Here is a 19,532-nt window from a genome sequence, read left to right as displayed (position 1 = left end):
TTACATATTTATTTATGGTTAACAATAAGTAAAATTAGAGTCGAGTCAGAGCATGAAGTTATCATTTTGGGTCAACCCAAGGTTGAAAATATCGACTAGATTAAATATTAATATTAATTATTCTAATCTTTAATAATAATCCCTTAATGCCGCTAATCATGTCAAACCAAGTTTAAAGCGTCGGTTATTAGTCAAGTCGAGCTAAAGCTTGAAAATACAAGCTCATTCGAGCCAGAAAATACAAGCTCGATCGGGCTCGAAAATACAAGCTTGGCCAAGCTCAAGTCGAGTTTCGAACTCCGAGGTTTCTAGTCGAGGTCGAGCTTGGATATCTACCGCCTCGATTCAATTACACCCCGAATGCAGCAAGTAAATTAAGGAAACATGGTGTATTAAAATTCAGATTTTGATACAAGGACTCAAAAACTAACTCAGCATTATCATAGCTTTTTTTTTTTTTTTTTACTTAGTAATCATACGTGTATTCTGCAAATTCATTAGGTGTCTTCAAGGGAAGTTTGAGAAGCAGGTCCTACATACAAACAAAAATCTGACAATGCAACACACTATTGTGTCCCTCTATAATTTAATATCCACAGATACACCCACATAACTTCATCATCTACAATAGTGAATTGTTCATATCATCTGGGTTACTGTCCATCCCATTTTGACTTTGTTCGACACCCGAAACCGATAAAGATGATGATGAAACCGCCTTTCCTTTGCTATCAGAAGTAGGCATAGGCAAATCCATCTCCCAGCTACTGTTACTGCTGCTGCTGCTTGCAGCAACTAAGTTTTTCTCAGTTGCAGGCTTTTGTAATTGTTTAAGCTGACTTTGCAAAATCTGTTCAATGAATTTATAACTTACAAAGTGAGATATTATTCAACCCCAAAAAAGAAAACCACAATTGGTTACAAGGGCGTTTACCATAAGTTCATATAATAATTTCTCATGGCCTCAATTATGATACATTTACTTATAAATGAGCATTATCTTATCGCTAACGCGTCAAACAGGTTTACGGTTTTCCAAGTAAATAGTACCGATGCATATAAAACCCTAGATCATCTTATCCGACTATTTGCAGTATTATCAAAAATACATATTTTTGCCATAAAATGGATGGTCCTGATAATTTATAAAACTATCAGAATTTTGTAACAGAATATGTTTGTTGGTAGGCATTTACAACCATTTTAGGTCACACATTTACAATCATTTTAGGTCTGGATCCACAATGATTTAGCTAATAAAAATCTCTTATAGTAATATTACAGCCAAATTTAGGTTGGATGCAATGCAACAATAGTTCATATGGCAGATAACAAACTCCTAAAGGATACCATACAACACAAAAGAAGCTCAATTCCCTCATATTTGCCGCAACACATCTTTTTTATAAGATCCATCGAAAACGGTTAGCAACTAATGCCGATCAATATGATATAATAATATTACTAGCCATAACAAAAGTTCTCAGGTTCAAACCTCACTAACAATGTATCTCGAGGTGGCTGGGGAAAAGGGATGGAAACGGTCACGAGATAACCCGGTTAGGGCGCGTACATCTGAGTAAAAACCCCGGGTAGCCTGAACAGGGAAAACCTTATCCGTTTACCCATTTACTGGCCATAACAAATGTACCTTCCTATTGTGGACTTATGTGGTCCAACTACTTGAATCATGCGAGCTTTTGGGTGGTTTAACCCATACATGATTTGTAGTCTAGGAAAAACATTCACAATAACATTTACAAGTACAAGTACAAGCACAAGTTTATGGGAAAATATAAGCACTCATTAACAACATTCTGGGACAAACTTCTAGAAGGTTCAAGTTACCATACCTCAATCTGGTGCTGAATAATTTTTTCCTGGGCCTCCAATTGTGAGACTGACAACTGGAGATTGGTGGTCCACCCATCCTCAGCATTAAGGCTTGTGCCCTGAGCTTGAAGTGGCATGAAACCCGTTCGAGGGAACTGGGAAGACTGAACGTTTGCAAGGTTGTTGAAGCCCGAATTGTCATATTCACCAGAAGAAACAACATTATTAATGTTGTTGTTAGGTGTGGATTTGTTGGGAAGTACAGCATACCCAGATGACCTACATACAAATTACAAAACATATACATATCATTTCATATAATAAATCATACAGATGTGTAGAAGTATAAAGTACATACCATGTTAAAGAACTTGGAGAAGGGTAAACAAAAGATTTCTGATATATTGAAGCTGCTGCTGCTGCTGCAGCCTGAACTCTCTTTTGATCTCTGCTAACGTTTCCACTTCCCACACCATCACCAGTTTGATCCTGATTCGATGTATTTGCTGAGTTTGTTCCTGAACACAGACAGAACTGTTAAAACTGTGTGATCCATACAATTATCTGTATCTATAGATGATAAACATTACGGTTTTTCCCCCAACGAAATAGACATCAACAGGTTTCCCTCATAGTAAAAGCAATTTTTCTAAATCCTGTTTAGTAGTGACACTAAAAAAAGAACTATCTCATCAAATTAAGATTCAATCAAAACAATAGAATGGCATAGGTTCATAATAACTGTATTCACACACAAAACCAGACCACATATTCAACCAATTAGACATATGTTTGGGCTATTAGGCATTATAAAATGTTTTTTTTATTTTTTTTATTATTGGAACTTTGCAGAGGGTCTGTCTAACATTTAAGCATGATTCAAACAAATGTGAAAATACTGACCTTGACGATTAGCTCCAGCTCGTGAACGTGTTGTGGTGGTCCCACCATCATTTTGTATAACAGGTGCTCTGCAAATGGGACATGTATGTTGACGTTCAAGCCATGACCGGAGACAATGCACATGAAAAAGATGTCCACACACTAATTTTTTTGCTGTAGTCATTTCTTCTCTACATATAATACAGGTTGCATCACCTCTGCATATCATACAAATAGATATAGATATAATAAGAATACATAACTGATGTATACACATACACATACACATACACATACACACATATGGATGAGGAGTATTTAATGGATTAACAACTAACACATTCAACTCTTCAGGTGTTGCATCTGGAAATCGATCATTCATATTTGATGTGATTTTCCGATAACGTATGTAATCAGCAATACGCAGCTTAAAGTTTCTGAACGTCTCGTAAAGCTCGCGGATCAAGTGCAGAGGCACACCGTAGTTCCTGGAGAACAGAAAGTGTTGAAATTGTAAATACACAAGAAAAAAAAAAAACATACTTATATTAATATATATCCACCATACACACAACACAAGTGACCAAATTGCCATTGCATAACATGTTCATTTCCACATAATCTTCATTTGTAAGATATCAAAGTAGGATATGTAGTACTTACACAAAAATTGTGAGGAAAAAGCACAAATACATAGATAAGTGCAGCAAGTCACGAATAAGTTCCAAATAGAAGGTATAAACAGCTTTTCTTTCCCACTGTCCTTCCATTAGCATATCGCTCACATAGAATACATATTTGACAAATATTGCAATTGTTGTTGTTGCCAATATCATGTACCTGAAAATCACAAAATGAGATTAAAAAATCCAAAATCAAGCCTATAAAACTAAAATTTATAAAAGAGATTGCAATAAACAAGTGACTTGCAAACAAATAGATAACTAATAATATTTAGGTGGATCAAATAGGTGAAATATGGTCCCATGTACACACATACAATTATACAAATATATTCCTAGACAGAACAATTATAGCCATGACGATGTCACATATAAATAGTGAATCCAGGCTATGTTTTCCACGTTTATTTAATGAACATTATGGACAACAATGTCATACAGGTCAACATTTCTAAGAAACGGGATAATAACATTAAAACGTGTATAAATTAACCAGCTTACTCGAATGAAAAGAAGAGGGAAACCGAAGCTTGTCGTGTTTGTATCAAGTACTTAACCGAGTTATACAGAAAAAGACTGTCTACAAGAAAAAGGAACACCATGAAAGAAACGATCCGAATATGAGACAACTTTGGCACAGTCGGTGTTGTTTCAATGTACTCAACTCTCTTTTGAGCCAACCAATGCAAAGACTTAATCAGTAAAAGAGCAGTCACCATAGCAAGAAACATAACCGAAAAATCGTGCCGAAATATAGTAATAGAAAAAAGGATTTCCATAACTTCACGCCATGATTGCTCGTTTAATCTTTCAACCTCTGCTTCTCGAAGTGAACCAAGAAAAATCTTTTTTGTCAGCTGCCACATAATGCACATGATCACTAAACCCATGTTGAGAAGAAGCACTAAACAGACTTTCGATGTCGATAAATAAACTGTTGCTGGATAAAACTGTCCTCTACTGCTAAAAGCATGATATATAACAGCCAGTGTGGCGAACACACTCAGTCCGGCGTACGTCTGCAGCCTCATCATTTTGCGCTACGCACTGTTACATTACAAAATAGCCGATTAGCATTGTACACATCTTCTACTTGACCACAATACATGGTTCATATACTATCATTTTTCCAGTTTCTGTATAGATTTCAATTATATAAGAAAGACTAAGCTATTACAGCAATTTGAGAAATTAAATAATCAAAGGGGAAACTTTGTATGGATTAATCCACCTGAAAACGGTGATTTACTTGAGTGTTTCTGCCATTTTAATTTCAATAAAACAACAAATACTATTTATTTACCTTTTGATGTACCAAAAATTTTCATTAATAACATATAACCTGACAAAAAAAGGATCTCGATAAACCCTAAACATCATAATAAATCGATAGGTAGCAGTCTATATTAACAATTGAGATATCAATCACGCAGAGTTAGAATTGAAAACGCGTGATGATAACAAATCGTGAAGAACACCTAAGATGATTAGGATCTCGGTATACCTGTTCGTGATGATTTGACTTCAGGAAACTGTGTTGGCAAAAATTATATTATATATTAATATTAATTAGAACAAAATTTCAAGCCGTCGTGACGTCAATCGTATCTCAACTCATCAGGAATTATATTTTGAAAGGATGATGATGATGAAGATGAAGATCGAGGGGAAACAAGAAGAGAATTTGATGAAAAATAAATAAAAAATAAAATTGATGAGAGTGGTCGGGTTCTCGTCACCGCTGCGTATGTTAGCCAATTATTACATCACACGTGTAACATGGCCGATTTGGCTGCTTGTGCTGACGTGTCTAATGGAAAATGGAGTAATAAACTAAACATACAAAAAGTATACGAAAACATTTTTACAAAATTATGTGGAATTTTTTTTTTTTTATATTTAGAAAAGCTAATATCATTATCACGAAAAAAGAATGTTACACGAGAATAGACAACCATATCGGTTGCGTCGAAGTCACGAGAAACAGACTAAAATTACAACAAAAAAGAGTAGGTTGCTAAGGAAGCAACCCCATCGTGATGGTCAAGTATGTGTTAAATAGTAACCGGGATTAGTGAACCAAACGTGTCAATCTATTTTCTTCTTGCGCGATCTAAGAGACAGCCACTCGAAAGTTTTGAGTTGAATATCTTATCTTCTTCAATTTCATACTCCTTATTTCATTTCAGTCGCCGATCTTCATCTCAATTAAACAATACGCAAAATAGAAAATGATAACAAAACAGAAATGAAAACAAAATAGAAAATGAAAATAGAGATCTAGAAAAATGGCAGCATCTGATTGGCCCAAGCATCCCTCACGCTCTTCTTCTTCTTCTTCTTCCTGGTGATGCTCCCATCGCGTCGGACTTTTTTGCTACTATCACGCCGCATAGTGGCGCGATGCTCGTGATTTCGGAGCCACCACGCTGCATTACATATGGTCTAAGAGCAATAAACCCTTAAAAGAAACGTCAACAAACCCCAACGAACATTCATTTTTTCTTTTTACATGGATGGCCTTGTTGTTTTAATCTGTTAACCGGTTGAGCAAAGGAATCAATTTCAAGGAATCAATTTCAAGTGATCAAACAAGACATGTGATTAATACATGAACCATCAACTACACTAATAACGTCGACCTAAAAGATATACATGCAATGAGTAATAGACAGATATAAAGAGAACATTATAAGCAATATTGCTAACTCGTAACTGGTAAGGAAAAAAAGAACATTAATTTGCCATTACCTAGAACAGCACAAATAATGAGAATTTCTGAAATAGTGATGGCTTCTTAACAGGCATACTGCTTGGTGTTGACATATCTTTATACAAATACTGAGCTAATTCCTTCAATAAAACCAATTGTGATGTATCAGTCCGCATCGACATAAGTGACTTCTTCATGGATTCCCTATGTCCTTCCAATGTATGAAGCCTTGCATACAACTTTTTGACATCTAAACCCCCAATATCATATTAGTATCTTTAAAATCATCATACACACCACTATTAACTTTATGATCGTTATCAAATGATGCCAAAACAATAAACTAGTCAACATTATATAGCCTGTCACTCATGTCATCTCCAAAATTTGATACACTATCCACCTTCTTCATATCAGACACCAAATCTTCTTGACTACCATAAGCAGGGCCGGTCCTCACATTTTTAGTGCCCTGAGCGAGTCGAAAAAGAAAGGTTTTTAGTAGGTCGATTCGAGGCTCTCAAGAACAATAGGTTAAGAAGATAGTTTTTGGACAAAGAACTACTGACGTATTAGTTCTATGCACATGATGTTAGTTAAAGGTAGCAATATCTACCCGTTTTGAAATTAACAGGTTGGATATGAAAGGGATAAACTGGGTTGAAAACTTGAAAGTCTTCCTAAGTGTAAATCTAATGCATAAAATTGCTTAATTCTGTTTTTCAATAGTATTTGTAGTATTACTGTAACAAGATAGTATATGTAGTTATATTTGACTCACTTATCAAGCGACAAAATGAGTTTCAGGCCGTCTGCTCGTCCCAACTTTGCGTGTTATAAGTCGAAATTTTCCACACTTGGACTTATAATAATACCACCGGTATGTTAGTTTTTTTTTATCCCACATCGGTAAACTACAAAGGAAATATACTTTATAAAAGCCAAAACCATTGGTAGTAATACAAAATAATAAACAAGTTGGGCCTAATTCACTTGGGCTTGATATCTCTCTTCCCTTCTAAAATTCTTAGCCTCTTTTACGCTTAGTATGAAGACGTTGGGCCTAGAGATTGAGCATTTTAATGAAGAAAACAAACAGGTGGCCAGGCGCGCATTGCGGCGGCCACTACTCCGACGTATACATAATAATGCATAACTATATAGTTACATAAAAATATTTTATTTTAACGTTAATGATCCTGAAGATTGTGATGCCCTGTGCGAACCCCTTAAAAGTTGTGACCAATAACAAACTTTTTAACATAACACGAAGATTAAACGCTTGATTATTCATTATCCTCAAAACTTTTATTATACTAAGGAGTATATAAGATTTTGTTAATAAATCACAACCATGTATCCTTCTTAGTGTAAGTACATCTATTTTTTATCTATTAATAATAATTAACTAATATTTAGATAAATATCTAGTAAGCACATTGATAGTGCTCCAAATGAACATATATTTAGGCTCAATATCCTTCCAATATGTAAAGCTTTTAGTTGCAATTGTTCTATTTTTATGTAATATTCGTTTAAATAAATAAGTGCGAAGACAAAAGAAGAAAACGACGATTTAAAGACGCAAATGACCAAAAAGCTCAAATGAACAAGATATAATTCAAGTGATTCCATTTATTGATAAGAAACGTCTAAAAATGACAAGAGTACGAGCCGCGGAACGCAAAGTACAAGATATCTACGCGTATGAAAGGACGTTCGAAAATCCGGAAACGAGACATAAACCGAGCATCAACGCGCGAGTCATCGGACCTAAAATTACAAGTCTACTATGCACAAGAATATAATATAATATATATATAATTATATAAAAATATATATATTATATTATATATTATTATAATACGTCGACAAACTGGAAAACAAAGTGATTGAGCTGGATCCGGCTGGCCATGCGATCGCATGGCCTGGCTGCCTTAATCTCATGCGATCGCATGGAAGGGAAAGTATGGCCAAGTCTATAAATTCACCAATTTTCGTACGAGTTTTACACATCTTTTTCTTTTCCTTCTCTGTAACGAAAACATATATATATATATATTTATAATATTAAGTTTAAATTAAATTTAATAATAATTGGGTTATTGTAAGAAATGTTTTAAGGTTTTATAAGACGGAACTTTATCCGTGTAACGCTACGCGATTAATCACCACTGTAAGCTATGTTCTTCCCTTTTAAATTAAGGTCTCGTAACTAAGTTATTATTATGCTTATTTGAGCCGAAATAATCATGATGTTGGGCTAAATACTAAGACGGGGTTATTGGATTTTGTACCATAATTAAGGTTTGGACAAAAGACCGACATTTGTGAACATTGGACTATTGACTATTAATAGGTAGGGGGTATTATCTAATTGAATGACAACTCATTTGAATCTGTCGAACCTATCTTCAAATTAGTTAATCTAATAATTATTAAATGATTATGCATGTCCTATTTAGTGACGTTTATACGACATCTTTTACAAATCATTTAAATTAATCAATTGGATTGGGTAATTGATTATTCATTATGGCCAAGTGAATAAATTAATGTATCATGGACTAATTAAAACAGGGGTGGATTACATACAAGGATAATTGATGTAATTGTTAACAAAGTATTAAAACCTTGGATTACACGCAGTCGATAACCTGGTATAATTATTAACAAAGTATTATGTAATGACCCGGACTTTTTCGATCGTTCTATACTTATAAGATTAATATTTACATAAATTAAACCTTACCAACATGATAAGCAATCCAAATTGTGGAGACTTATGTTTTTGAAAAGAGTTTTACACAACGTTTGACCGTCTAGTTGACCGATGATATCACGAACTATATAACATATGATAATTATACGTTTGTGTATATATATGTATATATACATATTTAACATAATCTAAGAATGTTGTATTACCTCATTTTGTATTAATAACAATAAGTTATAAGTATATTTTGAAACTACTAATTTAAGTTTTCAAAACAATAACCATACGTAACGTTATTTGACATAAATACTTATGACCTATAATGTTTATATATATATCGTATATGTAATGTATTTAATCACTTTTTAAGGACTTAAATACATAAAACAATATAAGTGTATTCACAAAAGATAGCTATATTTGAATCTTCGTTCCGTTTTCACAAGATTTCTATACGTATATCTAGGGTATATGTACCTGTATCATACCTAGCTTCTATACGTATTTACTATTGGTATATACACATCAAATCACCACCAACCAGCCCTTGTTCATGCCTTATGTATAAGGTAATTACTTTTGTATGATTGTATGACTAATTAACAAGATTACAAGCTTGAAAATTGTCTTTGTCTCCCCCCCCCCCCCATTCACGTTTTTAATGGGCTAGGAGTACTCCATTCTTGATTCATTTTTACTTCAATTCTCTAGCCAAAACACACACATACTTAGAAACCTTAAACCCCTTAACCATCTCAGCTCACAACCATGAAGATCTAGTTTCAAAAACATCACTTAATCATCATAAGAAAACCCTTACAAAAACACTTCAAGAATCCTTCCAAGAACACAAGTTTACTTCCAATCTTTCATCCAACTCCATCACTCTTTTGGTTCTAGGTTTTTACTCCTCTTTTACAGCAATCTTGTCCAAGTAACTTGAGGTAGTAACTTTGTTCATAACCTTATTCGATTCATATATATATAGTTATCTTATTTTATGGTATAAAATTTTAACAACAAGAACATAGTTTGAATGTTTTCAAACTTGTTTGCAAACTAAATAGATCCTTCTAACTTAACTTTTAAAATACTTCAAGACCTGTAATATATCATAAGGATATGCTAATTTAACAAGGTATAACTTGGTTTTTCAAAGAACACCTTAAAAACTGAATTTACGACGTCGGAGTGCAACCGGGGGCTGTTTTGGGTTGGATAATTAAAAACTATTTTGAACCTTGAATTGGAGGTTTATTTTCTGGAAAAATGATATTTACTATGAATATGATAACACATAAAAATTTCATGATTTAACTCAAAGTATAAGTATTTTTAGAAAAATAATCATTTAATGTTGTTTGCATAAGGGAAAATGATTAACTTCATAAGTTTCACCAAAGTTTGACCTATGACCTGTGATTTCGAATACAAACTAAGGTATTTACAGTTCATATTCTTAAAGAAGGACTTGATTCAAGGAAATGACAAGTTGAACCAACGAAAACAGAGTTGTAACGAAGAAACTATGACCAAAACAAGATCGGATATCCAAAACTAGTTTAGCCACGAAAATAATTGGAGAAAAATTAAATAAATCACATCTTTCTAAAATAACATGATATTTTATATATATGTACTCATAATTTAATTTTATATATTTCAGGATCACCCGTAAACAACACGAGAAGATTAATCATAAGACCTCATGTACGTACGCAACACGTCATTTGACAACACCGGTACTTTATGTACGCAACACGTCATTTGACAACACGGTACCGTGGGTCAAGATTAATCCCGACCAATACGAATACGATGGGGGTTTTATTTATTTCGATGGGGGTTTTATTTATTTATTAAACACCTAAATATGAACCATTAAAAATTGAATTGCTAACTACGGACTAAGAAGACATTAAAAGTATTATAAGTATATATATGTGACGATTGTTTAAAATGAAAATATATTGATAAATTATATATGGATAGGTTCGTGATATCAACCGGAGACCAAGTCAAAATATATATATCTTCAAGGCAAAAGTGAGTATATAGTCCCACTTTTAAACTCTAAATATTTCGGGATGAGAATACATGTATTTTATGTTTTACGATATGGACACAAGTAACTGAAAATATATTCTACGTTGAGTTGTACCACTGGCATACTTCCCTGTAGCTTGGTAACTATTATTTACAGCGGTATTGTAAACGCGAATCCTGTTGATAGATCTATCGGGCCTGACAACCCCAACCGGACTGGACGACCAGTATTCAACGGTTGCACAGTACTTTGTTTCGGTGACTACACTTGGTACGGTGTAGTAAGATTTCATAATAAAGGGAATATGCGACGTTGATTAAATGTTAAGTATGGTTATCAAGTGCTCAACAACTTAGAATATTTTTATTGAAACGTTTATATATGAAATCTTGTGGTCTATATTTATACCGCTGCCGGCATTAAACCTATATCTCACCAACTTTATGTTGACGTTTTAAGCATGTTCATTCTCAGGTGATAATTAGAAGCTTCCGCTGCAACATGTTGAATTTAAGCAAGATCTTGAGTATGCATATTTGTGTCAAAAATAAAACTGCATATCGGAGGATTTGTAATGTAAAATATGATAGAAATCGTATTGTTATCATCACATGTAAAGTTTGTAAGTCTAAGATTATCGTTAAACGATAATCATCTTTTTATTGTCTAAAGCTTGTATTAAAATAAGAGTTATGGTTTGTAATGTAAAATAAATGCAGTTGTTCTTTTAAAAATGTCGCATATAGAGGTCAATACCTCGCAATGAAATCATACGTTATCTAACTCGTTCTTATGGTTAAGGAGGGGTTATGACATATTAAAACCTTGTTACAGTTCGAATCCCTAATTAGTTGGAATATTTGACTTCGGGAATAAGGTTAATTTGACGAGCATTTTATAATTATGACCGATGGACTATTATGGACAAAAACCAGATAGGTATCAAATAAACCAGGACAAAGAACAATTAACCCGGGAAACAATTAATTAAAATCAAAACGTCAAACATCATGATTACGGAAGTTTAAATAAGCATAATACTTTTATTTCATATTTCATCGTACCTTTATTTACTGTCATTTTAATTACTGCAATTTACTTTATCGCAATTTAAATTCTATCATTCATATTATCGTCATTTATCTTTACGCTTTATTTAAAATCGACAAACCGGTCATTAAATGGTAAAAACCCCCTTTTATAATAATATTACTATATATAATTATATATATTTTATATAAATATAGTTGTTAAAAATATAGCGTTAAACTCAGCTAGCTCCCTGTGGAACGAACCGGACTTACTAAAAACTACACTACTCTACGATTAGGTACACTGCCTATAGTGTTATAGCAAGTTTTAGATATATCCCATCTATATAAATAAATAAAACTTGTATCATATTACGTAATAAAAATAATAGTATTTCGTACTACACCTCGCAAACATCACACATACTAGATATTTTAGTATGTTTTAGTATCTATTGCGTATGAACTTTGTATTTGTAATATGAGATGTAAACTTTACATTATAAAGTAACAAACATTCAAACGTGTAAGGGGTAATATGATATATAAAACAATCTCTAGAGGGTTTTCTGTAAAAAGAGTATATTGAAATATAAAAAAAAAAAAAAAACACCATACGTGGTCATCTCCTCACCAATTCTTTTTTGCTATCTTTTCCCCACTTTTTTGATCATCTTCTTCGCACAAACTACTGCCATAAACTTCATCAAAGAAAAGCTTGAGATTTATCTTCAATAATTACATAAAACAAATTTGGGCCCCTAAAAAGGCTTGAAAAAAAAAACCATCACTTTTGCTAATTTTTTTAGATAGATCAAGCAGTCACAATTTTTTTTTTTTTTTTTTGCTTCAAATCATAACCCTAATTTTCCTTGATTTTCAGCCGCCGCCGATCGCTCCGACACTACCACCATCCCACCGATGCTCAGATCATTGTTTCTTTCAGACCGCCTCTACCTTCTTCTGTTCTGACTTAACCGTCGTTCACCACCCATCGCTATTCATTTTTGTAAGCTTTTACTCAGATCTATATTCTCGGTGGTCGTTGGTGCTGTTTGATGGCTATGATGGACGGAGTTTGTGACAACCCGAAAATTTCCGAAAAAATTTAAACAAATTCTTTACACGATTTCACTTAACCTAGACTAATTCCGACGATTCACGAACAATTATTTGTAAATAATTACGTATTAGTATTATTATTAATATTGTTTTAATCAATATTATCATTAATTATTTTTACAATCATTATCGTTATCAGTATTATTAATATTATGATTATTATTATTGTCATTACTAACATTATTATCATTTCTAATATTATTATTACTAGTATTACTATTAATACTTAACATTAATATTAATATAATGAAATATCATTATTATTAATATCAATATTATTATTACTAGAATTATTAAAAATTCTATAATTATTGATATAGTCATTATAAAATAACTTATTAATATTTTCATTAATATTATTATTATCATTAATATTATTAACATTATTATTAATAATTATTATTATCATTATTATTAATGATACATATTCGTAACATAATTATTATTAATAGTATTATTATTATTAATATTATTATTAATTCTATTATTATTATTATTATTATTATTATTATTATTATTATTATTATTATTATTATTATTATTATTATTATTATTATTATTATTAATATATTTAATAATAATATCAATTAAACATAAAATTAAAAAGTCAAGAACAATACACGATATATATATAATTTTATATCTGCTCTTTTTTTTATGGATTCAGATCTGCTTTTATTTTTTTTATAAATCACGATCAGCTTTTTATTTATTTATGTATTTTCCTGATTTTATTTTTATAATCCTACTGGCCAAAGATTTGTTCTTGTCGACCCATTTGGTTATAAAACAAATCGATTAGCTCGTGATCTTAATAAGTTCATTCAACTTCTATCAATTATCAAACACAAATGTTTCAGTCGATTGAAATTAAACAGAGATATAAAAAAAACAAATGTGTCGACCTCTGTTCTTATCCATTTTTACAAAACCTTGAATTTGAATCCCATTTCAAAAACTAAAAATGCAGAGATGTTAGGAATCATTTACTCAATCTTTCTGCAAAGTTTCACCTCTCAATTCATCCTATCGAATTCAAATTTCGAAGTCAAAGTTTCTATTTCAAAAAGTCAACGGATTGTTCTTAGCAAAATTCGAGTTCGTTTTGAGGTTTTAAGTTAAATTAATGACTCAGATAGTTTTTAATAATGCTAAAAATGAACATATATTTCATAGCATTATCCCTCAAGAAAGACAAGCTTTTAGTTGCAATTGTTCTATTTACAAGTGATATTCATTTAAATAATAAAAGGTGAAGACAAAAGACAGATTCGACGAATTGAAGACGCAAATGACAAAAAAGCTAAAAAGTACAAAGTACAATCCAAGTGGTTCAAATTATTGATGAGAAACGTCTAAAAATTACAAGATTACAAGCCGTGAAACATAAAGTACAAGATATTAAATTGTACGAAAAGGCGTTCGAAAATCCGGAACCGAGACATGAACCAACTTTCAGCGCGCGACGCAATGGACCAAAAATTACAAGTCAACTATGCACAAGAATATAATATTATATATAATTAATTATATATATATATATTATATATTATTTTAATAAAAGCAGCCCACGTTAAATTCATTTGGTAAGCTGGATTCCAGACCTCCGCACTCGCGGAGGTGTAAAGCATAAAAGCTCAGCACTCGCGGAGCTCTACAGTGAAACGTGGGCCTATAAAAGGTCGCGCATTCTGATCGATTTTATTCACTCCTTTTTCAATCTCTCTCTCACGATATATATATATATATATATATATATATATATATATATATATATATATATATATTATAATTTTAATTTTAATTTTAATTTAAGTTTAATAATGATAAGGTTATAGTGGCGAATGTTGTAAGTGTGTAAGTTGAAATTCTGTCCGTGTAACGCTACGCTATTATTAATCATTGTAAGTTATGTTCAACCTTTTTAAATTAATGTCTCGTAGCTAAGTTATTATTATGCTTATTTAAATCGAAGTAATCATGATGTTGGACTAAATATTAAAGACGGGGTAATTGGGCTTTGTACCATAATTGGGGTTTGGACAAAAGATCGACACTTGTGGAAATTAGACTATGGGCTATTAATGGGCTTTATATTTGTTTAATTGAATGATAGTTCGTTAATTTAATATAAAAATTTACAATTGGACGTAATTATAAATAACCACATACACTCGATCGGACACGATGGGCGGGATATTTATAAGTACTAATAATCGTTCATTTGACCGGACATGGGAATGGATTAATAGTCAATGGACTCATTAAAACAGGGGTGGATTACATGCAAGGACACTTGGTGTAATTGATAATAAAGTATTAAAACATTATTACAGTTTAAGTCCCCAATTAGTTGGAATATTTGACTTCAGGTATAAGGATAATTTGACGAGGACACTCGCACTTTATATTTATGACTGATGGACTGTTATGGACAAAAACCGTATGGACATATTAAATAATCCAGGACAAAGGACAATTAACCCATGGTAATAAATTAAAATCAACACGTCAAACATCATGATTACGGAAGTTTAAATAAGCATAATTCCTTTATTTCATATTTCATCGCAATTTTATTTATCGTCATTTTATTTATCGCACTTTTAATTATCGTATTTTTTATCGCAATTTTATTTATCGCACTTTAATTTACCGCACTTTTATTATAATTATTTACTTTACGTTTTAATTTAAGTTATATTCATTTTTAATATTTTACATTAGGTTTTAATTGCGACTTAAGACATAAAATCGACAAATCGGTCATTAAACGGTAAAACCCCATTTTTATAATAATAATACTACTTATATATATATTTATATACAAATATAGTTTAAAATAAAATATAGCGTTAAACTTGGCTAGTTCCCTGTGGACGAACCTGACTTACTAAAAACTACACTACTGTACGATTAGGTACACTGCCTATAAGTGTTGTAGCAAGGTTTAGGTATATCCACTCTATAAATAAATAAATAACTTGTGTAAAATTGTATTGTATTTAATAGTATTTCGTAGTAAATATATAACTATTTCGTACACCTCTGCTTTAACATCAAGTATTTTTGGCGCCGCTGCCGATGACTTCATAAACGCCGAAAGCAAAACGCTATAAAAAAATAATAATAAAAAAAGAGATTTTTATTAGAATTTTAATCTATTTTTGTAAAAATATAAGTTTTAAATATTAAAAACCAAAATATAAAAACATAATATATATATATATATATATATATATATATATATATATATATATATATATATATATATATATATATATATTTAGGTGTTTTAATTAAAAAAAAGTTTATTTTTTTTAGAATTATAAAAATCTAATAAGTAATTGTTAAAATATAAGTTTTATGTAAGTTATATTTTATAAAAACTAAAAAAAAAAAACTGAACTGGGCCAGTTTATTTTTGAAACCCAAAATAAATTTTAGATTAAAAACTGAGCTGGGCCGAACTGTTTAAGCCCAACCAGCAAACCCAATATTATTAAATTCCGCACTCGCGGAGATCCTGGGCAGAAAAAAATCCGCACTCGCGGAGCCTACCAGACTGAAACCTAGTACAGTAATTATTACGCAGTAGGGTTTTAATAATAATAATTATTATTAATTTATTAACCCTAATTAGGGTTTAATTATTTAATTAGTTTTTATTAATTAGTTTTAGTTTTAATTAAATTTGTATTTTTAAGTATTAATTAGTTTTATTACTTATAAAATTAATACTTTTATAAATTAATAATATAAAAATAATATTTTTATAAAAATTGTATTTTTATAACTTTAAGTTTTATTTTTATATTTTGTATCTTTTTATTCATAATTGTATAAGTTATCGTTCGTAACTAGTTTTAAGATATAGTTTTTGCCGTAGCCATTTTATATTTCTAGATTTCTAGGCTTTGCCGTAAAATCCCTTAAGTGCTTTTTCTTTAGACTAAGATTTAGGTGCTTTAGAATTTTATGACGTCGCTTATCGCCTTAATATTTTATAGATTTTAGTGACTTTTAAGTTATTGCCGTTTTGAATATAGAATTCCTTTTAATCTTTAATACCTTTAGACGTAAATTTTAATTTTTAGTATTTAGTACCTTTTAAGTTTCGACGTGCTACTCCCTTATTATTATTTTTTCGATCTTTGTTTTTCGACGCTTATTTTTCGACCTTTTATTTTCCGACGCACTCTTTTTCCTTCTTATTTCGCGACGCTCTAGTTTTTTAGGACATAGATTTTTCTATTTCTTCTCTAAAATTTCTTTAAACTTCGACGAAAAATTATTTTAAGTGGTTAAATTGATAGACATCCAAAATTTTCTGGTTCGTAGTAATAGTTGGATTTTTTAGTGGCGAGTTGTGGGCTTCCGATTTAAAGGGTCCTGGCTACCTGCTGCATCTATTGGCTATTCGAAATGTGAGCAAAATCAGAAAAGTCTATTAATTTGATAACTTATATAATTTTTATCTTTTATAACTAATAGGATATTCAGTGAATGCACCGAGCAAAACGTTCACCACCTTTCATACGTTCACCACCTGTAACTCGATCAAGACATCTAGCCAACATTGTCGCCATTGATTTTTATTTAGAATCGTCATCTAGTCGACCAAGTACTCCAATTCAAATTTCCGATAATCCATTTTTTGAACCCGACCTCACAATTGAGAATCCGGAGAATATTCAGGGACAATTCAGAGATTCTGAACCACTAATCATTCCTCCTGAACCACAAATCACTCATCCAGAGATTGTCAAGGAAGAAACCATTAAATCAGAATCCTCTAGTGATTCAGATTCAACAAATTCAATCATGGAAAATCTGGAACCTCTAAGTATGGAAGACCGAATGAGAGCTAAACGCACTGGCCAAGGTCATGCAATTACTCAACCAGACATTAATGCGCCAGATTATGAAATAAAAGGACAAATCCTACACATGGTAACTAATCAATGCCAATTTAGTGGTGCACCGAAGGAAGATCCAAATGAACATCTTCGTACCTTTAATAGGATCTGTACTCTATTCAAATCAGAGAAGTTGAGGATGAACAGATATATCTCATGTTATTTCCCTGGACTTTAAAGGGAGAAGCCAAAGATTGGTTAGAATCGTTACCTGAAGGGCGATTGATACATGGGATGTCTTAGTTGAAAAATTTCTTAAACAATTCTTTTCGGAATCTAAAGCCGTGAGACTACAAGGAGAAATTGTTACGTTCACGCAAAAGCCAAATGAAACTCTATATGAGGCGTGGACAAGATTTGGAAAGTTGTTGAGAGGATGTCCGCAACATGGTTTAGACACTTATCAAATAGTATAAATATTCTACCAAGGATGTGACATCACTACACGAAAAGACATAGATATAGCAGCTGGTGGTTCCATTATGAAGAAAACTGCAACTGAAGCTTACAAAATTATTGATAACACTGCTTCCCACTCACATGAGTGGCACCAAGAAAAAGATATCGTTAGATCATCTAAAGCAGCTAGAGCCGATTCTAGCCATGACTTTGATTCCATTTCTGCAAAGATAGATGCTGTCGAGAGATGAATGTAAAAGATGACTAAAGATATTCACTCAATACGAATTAGTTGTGAGCAGTGTGGAGGACCACATTTGACAAAAGATTGTCTCAGTATTGAACAAACAATGGAACAAAAAGAGAATGTTTCATACATGAACCAAAGGCCTGGAAATAATTATCAGAATAATTATCAACCGCCAAGACCAATCTACAATCAAAATCAGAATTATAACTGAAATGTTTCATACAACAACCAACAAGGTCCTAGCAATCAACAAGTATCCAACAATACTTACAATCAGCAAAGACCTATTTTTCCAAATAAACCACCATAAACCGATGATAAAAAGCCAAATTTAGAAGATATGATCTCAAAGCTAGTTGAATCTCAAACGCAGTTTTTCACATCTCAGAAACAAACTAATGAACAAAATGCTCAAACATTTAGAAATCAACAAGCTTCTATCCAAAATTTGGAACAAGAAGTAAGCAACCTAGCAAGGTTGATAGGTGAAAGAAAACCGGGAAGTCTACCTAGCGATACAAATGCTAACCCCCGAAATGAAACAGCTAAAGCCATTACCACAAGAAGTGGTATTACACTTAAACCATCTGAAATGCCTGTAAATTCTGATGACTCTATTCCTACTCCACAAGAACCATAATTTGAGCAAAAAAAGGAAACAGAACCGGTAGTTGAAAAGGTTAATGAAGATAACAAAGTTAAGGCAAAGCCTTATGTTAAACCATACCAACCACCACTTCCTTATCCGAGTAAAATGAGAAAAGAAAGACTTGAAGCTGAGCAATCCAAATTCTTGGATATGTTTAAACAAATAAATGTAAATCTTCCTTTCATTGATGTGATTTCAGGAATGCCTGGGTATGCTAAATTCTTGAAAGATCTAATCACAAATAGAAAGAAAATGGAAGAACTCTCAGCTGTTACTATGAATGCT

The 19,532-nt window shown here is 31.8% G+C and overlaps 1 protein-coding gene across 1 annotated transcript; it reads right to left on the bottom strand.

Moving 5' to 3' along the window:
- Positions 1 to 398: 398 nt before the first annotated feature.
- LOC139851931 (ERAD-associated E3 ubiquitin-protein ligase HRD1B-like) lies at positions 399 to 4,959 on the bottom strand. Its single transcript, XM_071841130.1, has 8 exons — positions 4,903 to 4,959; positions 3,900 to 4,445; positions 3,379 to 3,555; positions 3,054 to 3,203; positions 2,737 to 2,933; positions 2,192 to 2,351; positions 1,854 to 2,112; positions 399 to 850 (listed from the first exon to the last, which is right to left on the bottom strand). Exons 2-8 carry the CDS (start codon positions 4,430 to 4,432, stop codon positions 623 to 625), a joined length of 1,704 nt encoding a protein of 567 aa, XP_071697231.1. The 5' UTR covers positions 4,433 to 4,445; positions 4,903 to 4,959; the 3' UTR covers positions 399 to 622.
- Between the last annotated feature and the right edge of the window lie 14,573 nt (positions 4,960 to 19,532).

This window comes from Rutidosis leptorrhynchoides, chromosome 6 (genome assembly GCF_046630445.1).
Source record: "Rutidosis leptorrhynchoides isolate AG116_Rl617_1_P2 chromosome 6, CSIRO_AGI_Rlap_v1, whole genome shotgun sequence".
Taxonomy (NCBI): domain Eukaryota; kingdom Viridiplantae; phylum Streptophyta; class Magnoliopsida; order Asterales; family Asteraceae; genus Rutidosis; species Rutidosis leptorrhynchoides.
Note: the sequence above shows the minus strand (reverse complement) of the source record. Positions and strands in the feature narration are given on the sequence as shown.